The following is a 17,533-nucleotide window of genomic DNA, read 5'->3' as shown; positions in this document are numbered from 1 at the left end:
GAACAATAAACCGATAGGGACAATAAACCGATAGGGACAATAAACCGATAGGGACAATAACACGATAGAGACAATAAACCGACAGGGACAATTAACCGATAGAGACAATAAACCGATAGGGACAATAAACCGACAATAAACCGATAGGGACAATAAACCGATAGAGACAATAAACCGATAGGGACAATAAACCGATAGGGACAATAAACCGATAGAGACAATAAACCGATAGGGACAATAAACCGACAGGGACAATAAACCGATAGAGACAATAAACCGATAGGGACAATAAACCGACAATAAACCGATAGGGACAATAAACCGATAGAGACAATAAACCGATAGGGACAATAAACCGATAGAGACAATAAACCGATATGGACAATAAACCGATACAGAAAATAAACCAATACAGACAGTTATCCGATAGAGACAATAAACCGATAGGGACAATAAACCGATAGGGACAATAATCCGATAGAGACAATAAACCGATAGGGACAATAAACCGACAATAAACCGATAGGGACAATAAACCGATAGGGACAATAATCCGATAGAGACAATAAATCTTTAGAGACAATAAACCGATAGGGACAATTAACCGAGTCAATAAACCGATAGGGATAATAAACCGATAGAGACAATTAACCGATAGAGACAATAAACCGATAGGGACAATAAATCGAGTCAATAAACCGATAGGGACAATAAACCGATAGAGACAATAAACCGATAGGGACAATAAACCGATAGAGACAATAAACCGATAGAGACAATAAACCGAGTCAATAATCCGATAGGGACAATAAACCGATAGGGACAATAAACCGATAGAGACAATAAACCGATAGGGACAATAAACCGAGTCAATAAACCCATAGGGACAATAAACCGATAGGGACAATAAACCGAGTCAATAAACCGACAGGGACAAAAAACCGTTAGGGACAATAAACCGTTAGGGACAATAAACCGATAGAGACAATAAACCGATAGAGACAATAAACCGATAGGGGCAATAAACCGATTGTGGCAATAAACCGATAGGGGCAATAAACCGATAGGGACAATTAACCGATAGGGTCAATATACCGATAGAGACAATAAACCGATAGGGACCATAAACCGATAGGGACAATAAACCGATAGGGACAATAAACCGATAGGGACAATAGACCGATTGGAACAATAAACCGATAGGGACAATAAACCGATAGGAACAATAAACCGATAGGGACAATAAACCGATAGAGACAATAAACCGACAGGGACAATAAACCGATAGAGACAATAAACCGATAGGGACAATAAACCGACAATAAACCGATAGGGACAATAAACCGAAAGAGACAATAAACCGATAGGGACAATAATCCGATAGAGACAATAAACCATAGGGACAATAAACCGATAGAGACAATAAACCGACAATAAACCGATAGGGACAATAAACCGGTACAGAAAATAAACCGATACAGACAGTAAACCGATAGAGACAATAAACCGATAGGGACAATAAACCGATAGGGACAATAAACCGACAATAAACCGATAGGGACAATAAACCGATAGGGACAATAATCCGATAGAGACAATAAATCGATAGGGACAATAAACCGATAGGGACAATAAACCGAGTCAATAAACCGATAGGGACAATAAACCGATAGAGACAATAAACCGATAGGGACAATAAACCGAGTCAATAAACCGATAGGGACAATAAACCGATAGAGACAATAAACCGAGTCAATAATCCGATAGGGACAATAAACCGATAAGGACAATAAACCGATAGGGACAATAAACCGATAGAGACAATAAACCGATAGGGACAATAAACCGAGTCAATAAACCGATAGGGACAATAAACCGATAGAGACAATAAACCGAGTCAATAAACCGATAGGGACAATAAACCGATAGGGACAATAAACCGAGTCAATAAACCGATAGGGACAATAAACCGATAGGGACAATAAACCGAGTCAATAAACCGACAGGGACAATAAACCGAAAGGGACAATAAACCGATAGGGACAATAAACCGATAGAGACAATAAACCAATAGGGACAATTAACCGATAGAGACAATAAACCGATAGGGTCAATAAAACAATAGGGATAATAAACCGATAGAGACAATAAACCGATAGGGACAATAAACCGATAGAGACAATAAACCGACAATAAACCGATAGGGACAATAAACCGGTACAGAAAATAAACCGATACAGACAGTAAACCGATAGAGACAATAAACCGATAGGGACAATAAACCGATAGGGACAATAAACCGACAATAAACCGATAGGGACAATAAACCGATAGGGACAATAATCCGATAGAGACAATAAATCGATAGGGACAATAAACCGATAGGGACAATAAACCGAGTCAATAAACCGATAGGGACAATAAACCGATAGAGACAATAAACCGATAGGGACAATAAACCGAGTCAATAAACCGATAGGGACAATAAACCGATAGAGACAATAAACCGAGTCAATAATCCGATAGGGACAATAAACCGATAGGGACAATAAACCGATAGGGACAATAAACCGATAGAGACAATAAACCGATAGGGACAATAAACCGAGTCAATAAACCGATAGGGACAATAAACCGATAGAGACAATAAACCGAGTCAATAAACCGATAGGGACAATAAACCGATAGGGACAATAAACCGAGTCAATAAACCGATAGGGACAATAAACCGATAGGGACAATAAACCGAGTCAATAAACCGACAGGGACAATAAACCGAAAGGGACAATAAACCGATAGGGACAATAAACCGATAGAGACAATAAACCAATAGGGACAATTAACCGATAGAGACAATAAACCGATAGGGTCAATAAAACAATAGGGATAATAAACCGATAGAGACAATAAACCGATAGGGTCAATAAACCGATAGGGACAATAATCCGATAGGGACAATAAACCAACAATAAATCGATAGGGACAATAAACCTATAGGGACAATAAACCGATAGGGACAATAAACCGATAGAGACAATAAACCGATAGGGGCAATAAACCGATAGGGGCAATAAACCGATAGGGACAATAAACCGACAATAAACCGATAGGGACAATAAACCGATAGGGACAATAAACCGAGTCAATAATCCGATAGGGACAATAAACCGATAGGGACAATAAACCGAGTCAATAATCCGATAGGGTCAATAAACCGATAGAGACAATAAACCGATAGGGACAATAAACCGATGGGGACAATAAACCGATAGGCACAATAAACCGAGTCAATAAACCGATAGGGACCATAAACCGATAGGGACAATAAACCGAGTCAATAAACCGATATGGACAATAAACCGATAGAGACAATAAACCGGTATGGACAATAAACCGATAGGGACAATAAACCGAGTCATTAAAGCGATGGGGACAATAAACCGATAGAGACAATAAACCGATAGGGTCAATAAACCGATAGGGATAATAAACCGATAGAGACAATAAACCGATAGGGACAATAAACCGATAGGGTCAATAAACCGATAGGGATAATAAACCGATTGGGACAATAAACCGATAGGGACAATAAACCGATAGAGACAATAAACCGATATTGGCATTAAACCGTTAGAGCCAATAAACCGATAGAGACAATAAACCGATAGAGGCAATAAACCGATAGAGACAATAAACCGATAGGGGCAATAAACCGATAGAGACGATAAACCGATAGGGGCAATAAACCGATAGAGACGATAAACCGATAGGGACAATAAACCGATAGAGGCGATAAACCGATAGGGACAATAAACCGATAGAGACAATAAAGCGATAGGGACAATAAACCGATAGAGACAATAAAGCGATAGGGACAATAATCCGATAGAGACAATAAACCGATAGGGTCAATAAACCGATAGAGACAATAAACCGATAGGGACAATAATCCGATACGGACAATAAACCGATAGGGACAATGAACCGACAATAAACCGAGAGGGACAATAAACCGATACAGACAATATACCGATAGGGACAATAAACCGATCGAGACAATAAACCGATAGGGACAATAAACCGATAGAGACAATAAACCGATATGGACAATAAACCGACAATAAACCGATAGAGACAATAAACCGATAGGGACAATAAACCGATAGGGACAATAAACCGATAGAGACAATAAACCGATAGGGACATTAAACCGATAGAGACAATAAACCGATAGGGACAATAAACCGATAGAGACAATAAACCTATAGGGACAATAAACCGAAAGGGACAATAAACCGATAGGGATAATAATCCGATAGGGACAATAAACCGATAGAGACAATAAACCGATAGGGACAATAATCCGATAGGGACAATAAACCGATAGGGACAATAATCCGACAATAAACCGATAGGGACAATAAACCGATAGGGACAATAAACCGACAATAAACCGATAGGGACAATGAACCGATAGAGACAATAATCCGATAGGGACAATAAATCGACAATAAACCGATAGGGACAATAAACCGATAGAGACAATAAACCGATAGGGGCAATAAACCGATAGAGACAATAAACCGATAGGGACAATAAACCGATTGTGGCAATAAACCGATAGGGGCAATAAACCGATAGGGACAATAAACCGATAGGGTCAATATACCGATAGAGACAATAAACCGATAGGGACCATAAACCGATAGGGACAATAAACCGATAGGGACAATAGACCGATTGGAACAATAAACCGATAGGGACAATAAATCGATAGGGACAATAAACCGATAGGAACAATAAACCGATAGGGACAATAAACCGATAGAGACAATAAACCGACAGGGACAATAAACCGATAGAGACAATAAACCGATAGGGACAATAAACCGACAATAAACCGATATGGACAATAAACCGAAAGAGACAATAAACCGATAGGGACAATAATCCGATAGAGACAATAAACCGATAGGGACAATAAACCGATAGAGACAATAAACCGACTATAAACCGATAGGGACAATAAACCGATACAGAAAATAAACCGATACAGACAGTAAATCGATAGAGACAATAAACCGATAGGGACAATAAACCGATAGGGACAATAAACCGATAGAGACAATAAACCGATAGGGACAATAAACCGACAATAAACCGATAGGGACAATAAACCGATAGGGACAATAATCCGATAGAGACAATAAATCGATAGGGACAATAAACCGATAGGGACAATAAACCGAGTCAATAAACCGATAGCGACATTAAACCGATAGAGACAATAAACCGAGTCAATAAACCGATAGGGACAATAAACCGATAGAGACAATTAACCGAGTCAATAATCCGATAGGGACAATAAACCGATAGGGACAATAAACCGATAGGGACAATAAACCGATAGGGACAATAAACCGATAGAGACAATAAACCGAGTCAATAAACCGATAGGGACAATAAACCGATAGAGACAATAAACCGAGTCAATAATCCGATAGGGACAATAAACCGATAGGGACAATAAACCGATAGGGACAATAAACCGAGTCAATAAACCGATAGGGACAATAAACCGATAGGGACAATAAACCGAGTCAATAAACCGACAGGGTCAATAAACCGAAAGGGACAATAAACCGATAGGGACAATAAACCGATAGAGACAATAAACCAATAGGGACAATAATCCGATAGAGACAATAAACCGATAGAGACAATAAACCGAAAGGGACAATAAACCGATAGAGACAATAAACCGATAGAGACAATAAACAGATAGGGACAATAAACCGAGTCAATAAACCGATAGGGACAACAAACCGATAGGGACAATAAACCGAGTCAATAAACCGATAGGGACAATAAACCGATAGGGACAATAAAACGATAGGGACAATAAACCGAGTCAATAAACCGATAGGGACAATAAACCGATAGAGACAATAAACAGATAGGGACAATAAACCGATAGGGACAATAAACCGATAGAGACAATAAACCGACAGGGACAATTAACCGAGTCAATAAACCGATAGGGACAATTAACCGATAGAGACAATAAACCGATAGGGTCAATATACCGATAGGGACAATTAACCGATAGCGACAATAAACCAATAGAGACAATAAACCGATAGGGACAATATACCGACAATAAACCGATAGGGACTATAAACCGATAGAGACAATATACCGACAGAGACAATAAACCGATAGGGACAATATACCGACAATATACCGATAGGGACAATAAACCGATAGAGACAATAAACCGATAGGGACAATAAACCGATAGACACAATAAACCGGTAGGGACAATACACCGATAGAGACAATAAACCGATAGGGGCAATAAAACGATAGAGACAATAAACCGATTGGGGCAATAAACCTATAGGGGCAATATACCGATAGGGTCAATATACCGATAGAGACAATAAACCGATACGGACCATAAACCGATAGGGACAATAAACCGATAGGGACAATAAACCGATAGGGACAATAGACCGATTGGAACAATAAACCGATAGGGACAATAAACCGATAGGGACAATAAACCGATAGGGACAATAACACGATAGAGACAATAAACCGACAGGGACAATTAACCGATAGAGACAATAAACCGATAGGGACAATAAACCGACAATAAACCGATAGGGACAATAAACCGATAGAGACAATAAACCGATAGGGACAATAAACCGATAGGGACAATAAACCGATAGAGACAATAAACCGATAGGGACAATAAACCGACAGGGACAATAAACCGATAGAGACAATAAACCGATAGGGACAATAAACCGACAATAAACCGATAGGGACAATAAACCGATAGAGACAATAAACCGATAGGGACAATAAACCGATAGAGACAATAAACCGATAGGGACAATAAACCGATACAGAAAATAAACCGATACAGACAGTTATCCGATAGAGACAATAAACCGATAGGGACAATAAACCGATAGGGACAATAATCCGATAGAGACAATAAACCGATAGGGACAATAAACCGACAATAAACCGATAGGGACAATAAACCGATAGGGACAATAATCCGATAGAGACAATAAATCTTTAGAGACAATAAACCGATAGGGACAATTAACCGAGTCAATAAACCGATAGGGATAATAAACCGATAGAGACAATTAACCGATAGAGACAATAAACCGATAGGGACAATAAATCGAGTCAATAAACCGATAGGGACAATAAACCGATAGAGACAATAAACCGATAGGGACAATAAACCGATAGAGACAATAAACCGATAGAGACAATAAACCGAGTCAATAATCCGATAGGGACAATAAACCGATAGGGACAATAAACCGATAGAGACAATAAACCGATAGGGACAATAAACCGATAGGGACAATAAACCGAGTCAATAAACCCATAGGGACAATAAACCGATAGGGACAATAAACCGAGTCAATAAACCGACAGGGACAAAAAACCGTTAGGGACAATAAACCGTTAGGGACAATAAACCGATAGAGACAATAAACCGATAGAGACAATAAACCGATAGGGGCAATAAACCGATTGTGGCAATAAACCGATAGGGGCAATAAACCGATAGGGACAATTAACCGATAGGGTCAATATACCGATAGAGACAATAAACCGATAGGGACCATAAACCGATAGGGACAATAAACCGATAGGGACAATAAACCGATTGGAACAATAAACCGATAGGGACAATAAACCGATAGGAACAATAAACCGATAGGGACAATAAACCGATAGAGACAATAAACCGACAGGGACAATAAACCGATAGAGACAATAAACCGATAGGGACAATAAACCGACAATAAACCGATAGGGACAATAAACCGAAAGAGACAATAAACCGATAGGGACAATAATCCGATAGAGACAATAAACCATAGGGACAATAAACCGATAGAGACAATAAACCGACAATAAACCGATAGGGACAATAAACCGGTACAGAAAATAAACCGATACAGACAGTAAACCGATAGAGACAATAAACCGATAGGGACAATAAACCGATAGGGACAATAAACCGACAATAAACCGATAGGGACAATAAACCGATAGGGACAATAATCCGATAGAGACAATAAATCGATAGGGACAATAAACCGATAGGGACAATAAACCGAGTCAATAAACCGATAGGGACAATAAACCGATAGAGACAATAAACCGATAGGGACAATAAACCGAGTCAATAAACCGATAGGGACAATAAACCGATAGAGACAATAAACCGAGTCAATAATCCGATAGGGACAATAAACCGATAAGGACAATAAACCGATAGGGACAATAAACCGATAGAGACAATAAACCGATAGGGACAATAAACCGAGTCAATAAACCGATAGGGACAATAAACCGATAGAGACAATAAACCGAGTCAATAAACCGATAGGGACAATAAACCGATAGGGACAATAAACCGAGTCAATAAACCGATAGGGACAATAAACCGATAGGGACAATAAACCGAGTCAATAAACCGACAGGGACAATAAACCGAAAGGGACAATAAACCGATAGGGACAATAAACCGATAGAGACAATAAACCAATAGGGACAATTAACCGATAGAGACAATAAACCGATAGGGTCAATAAAACAATAGGGATAATAAACCGATAGAGACAATAAACCGATAGGGACAATAAACCGATAGAGACAATAAACCGACAATAAACCGATAGGGACAATAAACCGGTACAGAAAATAAACCGATACAGACAGTAAACCGATAGAGACAATAAACCGATAGGGACAATAAACCGATAGGGACAATAAACCGACAATAAACCGATAGGGACAATAAACCGATAGGGACAATAATCCGATAGAGACAATAAATCGATAGGGACAATAAACCGATAGGGACAATAAACCGAGTCAATAAACCGATAGGGACAATAAACCGATAGAGACAATAAACCGATAGGGACAATAAACCGAGTCAATAAACCGATAGGGACAATAAACCGATAGAGACAATAAACCGAGTCAATAATCCGATAGGGACAATAAACCGATAGGGACAATAAACCGATAGAGACAATAAACCGATAGGGACAATAAACCGAGTCAATAAACCGATAGGGACAATAAACCGATAGAGACAATAAACCGAGTCAATAAACCGATAGGGACAATAAACCGATAGGGACAATAAACCGAGTCAATAAACCGATAGGGACAATAAACCGATAGGGACAATAAACCGAGTCAATAAACCGACAGGGACAATAAACCGAAAGGGACAATAAACCGATAGGGACAATAAACCGATAGAGACAATAAACCAATAGGGACAATTAACCGATAGAGACAATAAACCGATAGGGTCAATAAAACAATAGGGATAATAAACCGATAGAGACAATAAACCGATAGGGTCAATAAACCGATAGGGACAATAATCCGATAGGGACAATAAACCAACAATAAATCGATAGGGACAATAAACCTATAGGGACAATAAACCGATAGGGACAATAAACCGATAGAGACAATAAACCGATAGGGGCAATAAACCGATAGGGGCAATAAACCGATAGGGACAATAAACCGACAATAAACCGATAGGGACAATAAACCGATAGGGACAATAAACCGAGTCAATAATCCGATAGGGACAATAAACCGATAGGGACAATAAACCGAGTCAATAATCCGATAGGGTCAATAAACCGATAGAGACAATAAACCGATAGGGACAATAAACCGATGGGGACAATAAACCGATAGGCACAATAAACCGAGTCAATAAACCGATAGGGACCATAAACCGATAGGGACAATAAACCGAGTCAATAAACCGATATGGACAATAAACCGATAGAGACAATAAACCGGTATGGACAATAAACCGATAGGGACAATAAACCGAGTCATTAAAGCGATGGGGACAATAAACCGATAGAGACAATAAACCGATAGGGTCAATAAACCGATAGGGATAATAAACCGATAGAGACAATAAACCGATAGGGACAATAAACCGATAGGGTCAATAAACCGATAGGGATAATAAACCGATTGGGACAATAAACCGATAGGGACAATAAACCGATAGGGACAATAAACCGATAGAGAACATAAACCGAGTCAATAAACCGATAGGGACAATAAACCGATAGGGTCAATAAACCGTTAGAGACAATAAACCGATAGAGACAATAAACCGATAGAGACAATAAACCGATAGTGACAATAAACCGATAGGGACAATAAACCGATAGGGACAATAAACCGAGTCAATAAACCGATAGGGACAATAAACCGAAAGAGACAATAAACCGAGTCAATAAACCGATAGAGACAATAAACCGAGTCAATAAACCGATAGGGACAATAAACAGATTGTCAATAAAGCGATAGGGACAATAAACCAATAGGGACAATAAACCGATAGGGACAATAAACCGATTGTCAATAAACCGATAGGGACAATAAACCGATTGTCAATTAACCGATAGGGACAATAAACCGATAGGACACTAAACCGATAAATAAACCGATAGAGTCAATAAACCGATAGGGACAATAAACCGTTAGGGACAATAAACCGATAAATAAACCGATAGAGACAGTAAACCGATAGGGACAATAAACCGATAAATAAACCGATAGAGACAATAAACCGATAGGGACAATAAACCGATAAATAAACCGATAGAGACAATAAACCGATAGAGACAATATACCGATAGGGACAATAAACCGAGTCAATAAACCGATAGGGACAGTAAACCGATAGGGACAATAAACTGATAGGCACAATAAACCGATAGACACAATAAACCGATAGGGACAATAAACCGATAGAGACAATAAACCGATAGGGACAATAAACCGATAGACACAATAAACCGATAGGGATAATAAACCGATAGAGACAATAAACCGATAGAGACAATAAACCGACAGGGACAATAAACCGACAGGGACAATAAACCGATAGGGACAATAAACCGATAGGGACAATAAACCGACAGGGACAATAAACCGATAGAGACAATAATCCGACAATAAACCGATAGGGACAATAAACCGATAGAGACAATAAACCGACAGGGATAATAAACCGATAGAGACAATAAACCGATAGAGACAATAAACCGATAGGGCCAATAAACCGATAGAGATAATAAACCGACAATAAACCGATAGGGACAATAAACCGATAGAGACAATAAACCGATAGGGACAATAAACCGACAATAAACCGATAGGGACAATAAACCGATAGAGACAATAAACCGATTGAGACAATAAACCGATAGGGACTATAAACCGATAGAGACAATAAACCGATAGGGACAATAAACCGACAATAAACCGATAGGGACAATAAACTGATAGGCACAATAAACCGATAGACACAATAAACCGATAGGGACAATAAACCGATAGAGACAATAAACCGATAGGGACAATAAACCGATAGACACAATAAACCGATAGGGATAATAAACCGATAGAGACAATAAACCGATAGAGACAATAAACCGACAGGGACAATAAACCGACAGGGACAATAAACCGATAGGGACAATAAACCGATAGGGACAATAAACCGACAGGGACAATAAACCGATAGAGACAATAATCCGACAATAAACCGATAGGGACAATAAACCGATAGAGACAATAAACCGACAGGGACAATAAACCGATAGAGACAATAAACCGATAGAGACAATAAACCGATAGGGCCAATAAACCGATAGAGATAATAAACCGACAATAAACCGATAGGGACAATAAACCGATAGAGACAATAAACCGATAGGGACAATAAACCGACAATAAACCGATAGGGACAATAAACCGATAGAGACAATAAACCGATTGAGACAATAAACCGATAGGGACTATAAACCGATAGAGACAATAAACCGATAGGGACAATAAACCGACAATAAACCGATAGGGACAATAAACCGATAGAGACAATAAACCGATAGGGACAATAAACCGATAGGGACAATAAACCGACAATAAACCGATAGGGACAATAAACCTATAGAGACAATAAACCGATAGGATCAATAAACCGACAATAAACCGATAGGGACAATAAACCGATAGAGACAATAAACCGATAGGGACAATAAACCGAGTCAATAAACCGATTGGGACAATATACCGATAGGGACAATAAACCGATAGGGACAATAAACCGAGTCAATAAACCGATAGGGGCAATAAACCGATAGGGACAATAAACCGATAGGGACAATAAACCGATTAAATTAGCCGATAGGGACAATAAACCGATAGGGACAATAAACAGAGTCAATAAACCGATAGGGACAATAAACCGATAGAGACAATAAACCGATAGGGTCAATAAACCGAGTCAATAAACCGATAGGGACAATAAACCGATAGGGACAATTAACCAAGTCAATAAACCGATAGGGACAATAAACCAATAGGGACAATAAACCGATAGGGAAAATAAACCGAGTCAATAAACCGATAGGGACAATAAACCGATAGGGACAATAATCCGAGTCAATAAACCGATAGGGACAATAAACCGATAGGGACAATAAACCGAGTCAATAACCGATAGGGACAATAAACCGATAGAGACAATTAACAGATAGGGACAATAAACTGATAGAGACAATAAACCGACAGGGACAATTAACCGAGTCAATAAACCGATAGGGACAATTAACCGATAGAGACAATAAACCGATAGGGTCAATAAACCGATAGGGTCAATAAACCGATAGAGACAATAAACCAATAGAGACAATTAACCGATAGGGACAATAAACCGACAATAAACCGATAGGGACAATAAACCGATAGAGACAATATACCGACTGAGACAATAAACCGATAGGGACAATATCCCGACAATAAACCGATAGGGACAATAAACCGATAGAGACAATAAACCGATAGAGACAATAAACCGATAGGGACAATAAACCGATTGTGGCAATAAACCGATAGGGGCAATAAACCGATAGGGACAATAAACCGATAGGGTCAATATACCGATAGAGACAATAAACCGATAGGGACCATAAACCGATAGGGACAATAAACCGATAGGGACAATAAACCGATAGGGACAATAGACCGATTGGAACAATGAACCGATAGGGACAATAAACCGATGGAGACAATAAACCGATAGGAACAATAAACCGATAGGGACAATAAACCGATAGAGACAATAAACCGACAGGGACAATAAACCGATAGAGACAATAAACCGATAGGGACAATAAACCGACAATAAACCGATAGAGACAATAAACCGATAGAGACAATAAACCGATAGGGACAATAAACCGATATGGACAATAATCCGACAATAAACCGATAGGGACAATAAAACGATAGGGACAATAAACCGACAATAAACCGATAGGGACAATAAACCGATAGAGACAATAAACCGATAGGGACAATAAACCGACAATAAACCGATAGAGACAATAAACCGATAGAGACAATAAACCGATAGGAACAATAAACCGATAGAGACAATAAACCGATAGGGACAATAAACCGGTAGGGACAATAAACCGATAGGGACAATAAACCGACAATAAACCGATAGGGACAATAATCCGATAGAGACAATAAACCGATAGAGACAATAAACCGATAGGGACAATAAACCGAGTCAATAAACCGATAGGGAAAATAAACCGAGTCAATAATCCGATAGGGACAATAAACCGATTCGGACAATAAACCGAGTCAATAAACCGATAGGGACAATAAACCGATAGGGACAATAAAACGATAGGGACAATAAACCGAGTCAATAAACCGATAGGGACAATAAACCGATAGAGACAATAAACAGATAGGGACAATAAACCGATAGGGACAATAAACCGATAGAGACAATAAACCGATAGGGTCAATAAACCGATAGGGACAATTAACCGATAGGGACTATAAACCAATAGAGACAATAAACCGATAGGGACAATATACCGACAATAAACCGATAGGGACTATAAACCGATAGAGACAATATACCGACAGAGACAATAAACCGATAGGGACCATATACCGACAATAAACCGATAGGGACAATAAACCGATAGAGACAATAAACCGATAGGGGCAATAAAACGATAGAGACAATAAACCGATTGGGGCAATAAACCTATAGGGGCAATTAACCGATAGGGTCAATATACCGATAGAGACAATAAACCGATACGGACCATAAACCGATAGGGACAATAAACCGATAGGGACAATAGACCGATAGGGACAATAAACCGATAGGAACAATAAACCGATAGGGACAAAAAACCGATAGAGACAATAAACCGACAGGGACAATAAACCGATAGAGACAATAAACCGATAGGGACAATAAACCGACAATAAACCGATAGGGACAATAAACCGATAGGGACAATAAACCGATAGAGACAATAAACCGATAGGGACAATAAACCGACAGGGACAATAAACCGATAGAGACAATAAACCGATAGGGACAATAAACCGACAATAAACCGATAGGGACAATAAACCGATAGGGACAATAAACCGATAGAGACAATAAACCGATAGGGACAATAAACCGATAGGGACAATAAACCGATACAGAAAATAAACCGATACAGACAGTAAACCGATAGAGACAATAAACCGATAGGGACAATAAACCGATAGGGACAATAATCCGATTGAGACAATAAACCGATAGGGACAATAAACCGACAATAAACCGATAGGGACAATAAACCGATAGGGACAATAATCCGATAGAGACAATAAATCGATAGAGACAATAAACCGATAGGGACAATTAACCGAGTCAGTAAATCGATAGGGATAATAAACCGATAGAGACAATTAACCGATAGAGACAATAAACCGATAGGGACAATAAATCGAGTCAATAAACCGATAGGGACAATAAACCGATAGAGACAATAAACCGAAATGGACAATAAACCGATAGAGACAATAAACCGATAGGTTCAATAAACCGAGTCAATAAACCGATAGGGACAATAAACCGATAGGGACAATAAACCGATAGGTACAATAAACCGATAGGGACAATAAACCGAGTCAATAAACCGATAGGGACAATAAACTGATAGGGACAATAAACCGAGTCAATAAACCGACAGGGACAATAAACCGATAGAGACAATAAACCGATAGAGACAATAAACCGATAGGGACAATAAACCGAGTCAATAAACCGATAGACACAATAAACCGTTATGGTCAATAAACCGATAGGGACCATAAACCGATAGGGACAATAAACCGATAGGGTCAATAAACCGATAGGGACAATAAACCAACAATAAACCGATAGAGACAATAAACCGATAGGGACAATAAACCGATAGGGACAATTAACCGATAGAGACAATAAACCGATAGGGACAATAAACCGATAGGGACAATTAACCGATAGAGACAATAAACCGATAGGGGCAATAAACCGATAGGGGCAATAAACCGATAGGGACAATAAACCGACAATAAACCGATAGGGACAATAAACCGATAGGGACAATAAATCGAGTCAATAATCCGATAGGGACAATAAACCGATAGGGACTATAAACCGATAGAGACAATAAACCGATAGGGACAATAAACCGAGTCAATAAACCGATAGGGACAATAAACCGATAGGGACAATAAACCGATAGGGACAATAAACCGAGTCAATAAACCGATAGAGACAATAAACCGATAGGGACAATAAACCGATAGGGACAATAAACCGAGTCAATAAACCGATAGGGACAATAAACCGATAGAGACAATAAACCGATAGGGACAATAAACCGATAGAGACAATAAACCGATAGGGACAATAAACCGAGTCATTAAAGCGATAGAGACAATAAACCGATAGAGACAATAAACCGATAGGGTCAATAAACCGATAGGGATAATTAACCGATAGGGACAATAAACCGATAGAGACAATAAACCGATAGTGACAATAAACCGATAGAGACAATAAACCGAGTCAATAAACCGATAGAGACAATAAACCGATAAATAAACCGATAGGGACAATAAACCGATAGAGACAATAAACCGATAAATAAACCGATAGAGACAATAAACCGATAGGGACTATAAACCGATATATAAACCGATAGAGACAATAAACCGATAGAGACAATAAACCGATAGCGACAATAAACCGATAGGGACAATAAACCGATAGGGACAATAAACCGATAAATAAACCGATAGGGACAATAAACCGATAGGGTCAATAAACCGATAGGGGCAATAAACCGATAGGGACAATAAACCGATAGGGACAATAAACCGATAAATAAACCGATAGGGACAATAAACCGATAGGGGCAATAAACCGATAGGGACAATAAACCGATAAATAAACCGATTGGGACAGTAAACCGATAAATTAACCGATAAGGACAATAAACCGATAGAGACAATAAACCGATAGGGACAATAAACCGATAGAGCCAATAAACCGATAGAGACAATAAACCGATACCGATAGATACAATAAAGCGATAAATAAACCGATAGAGACAATAAACCGATAAATTAACCGATAAGACAATAAACCGATAGGGACAATAAACCGATAGGGACAATAATCCGATAGAGCCAATAAACCGATAGAGACAATAAACCGATAGGGACAATAAATTGAGGGGTTCAAAATCTCGAGGGGGCTTCGATTGAGTCAAAGCGTTTCCAAGGAGAGGTGGGTCGGTGACCAGATGGACACTGATTGATGAGAATTTGGAAATGGACCCGGGTTGAGGGGGTGGATGAGGGGGAAGGGGTTATTTTTTGACCCAGTGAGTTGTTGTGATGGTGAAGTCGCTCCCTGAGATGGCGGAGGTTCAATCGAGGAACACTCGATGTGAGGGAGGGGCGGGGGAATCGGAGAGATACTCGGAGGGGGAGCCGGTTACAGGAACACGTGGAACGAGTCGGGTGTCAGACGCTCTCCAGCGTAGGGATAGTACCGGGGCAACAGGCCGAATGGACTCCGCCGGTGCTGATTTGGCTGGGCCGGGGAGTTTGCGAGAGAGTGTGGGTGGGGGCCGGGAAGCTGCGAGTGGCCGGTCTAACTCCTGTCTCCTCCCCCTGCAGGTCACTACGTCCAGGTGCTGAGCTGCTACCAGGCCTGCGTTGGGGATCTGGCGACCAAACCGGGCAGGACCGCGGCGCTGGAGAACTTCCTGCCCTCCCACTTCTACCTGCTGCAGGCCGCATACTACAAAGGTGGGCGCTAGGGTCTGGGACAACTCTCTCCCCACCCCATGGGGGCGTACGGTGGGTCCAGGTGTCATACGGTGGGTTCAGAGGTCATGCAGTGTGTCCAGGGGTCGTACAGCGGGTTCAGAGGTCATGCAGTATGTCCAGGGGTCGTACGGTGGGTTCAGAGGGCGCGCAGTGTGTCCAGGGGGTCGTACGGTGGGTTCAGAGGTCATGCAGTGTGTCCGGGGAGTCGTACGGTGGGTTCAGAGGTCGT

At 39.9% G+C, this 17,533-nt stretch overlaps 1 protein-coding gene across 1 annotated transcript in view; it reads left to right on the top strand.

Annotated features, from left to right (window-relative positions):
- The window catches only part of LOC144675009 (prolyl 3-hydroxylase 1-like), a gene marked incomplete at its 3' end in the record, with an annotated part of 145,871 nt that overhangs the window by 123,357 nt on the left and 4,981 nt on the right, over nt 1–17,533 (top strand). Inside the window, exon 2 of the mRNA XM_078536083.1 lies at nt 17,152–17,283. Within this exon, the coding sequence (XP_078392209.1) occupies nt 17,152–17,283 (132 nt within the window). The remainder of the gene's footprint in view (nt 1–17,151; nt 17,284–17,533) is intronic.

Source organism: Cetorhinus maximus, unplaced genomic scaffold (genome assembly GCF_964194155.1).
Source record: "Cetorhinus maximus unplaced genomic scaffold, sCetMax3.hap1.1 HAP1_SCAFFOLD_889, whole genome shotgun sequence".
Classification (NCBI taxonomy): Eukaryota; Metazoa; Chordata; class Chondrichthyes; order Lamniformes; family Cetorhinidae; genus Cetorhinus; species Cetorhinus maximus.
Note: the sequence above shows the minus strand (reverse complement) of the source record. Positions and strands in the feature narration are given on the sequence as shown.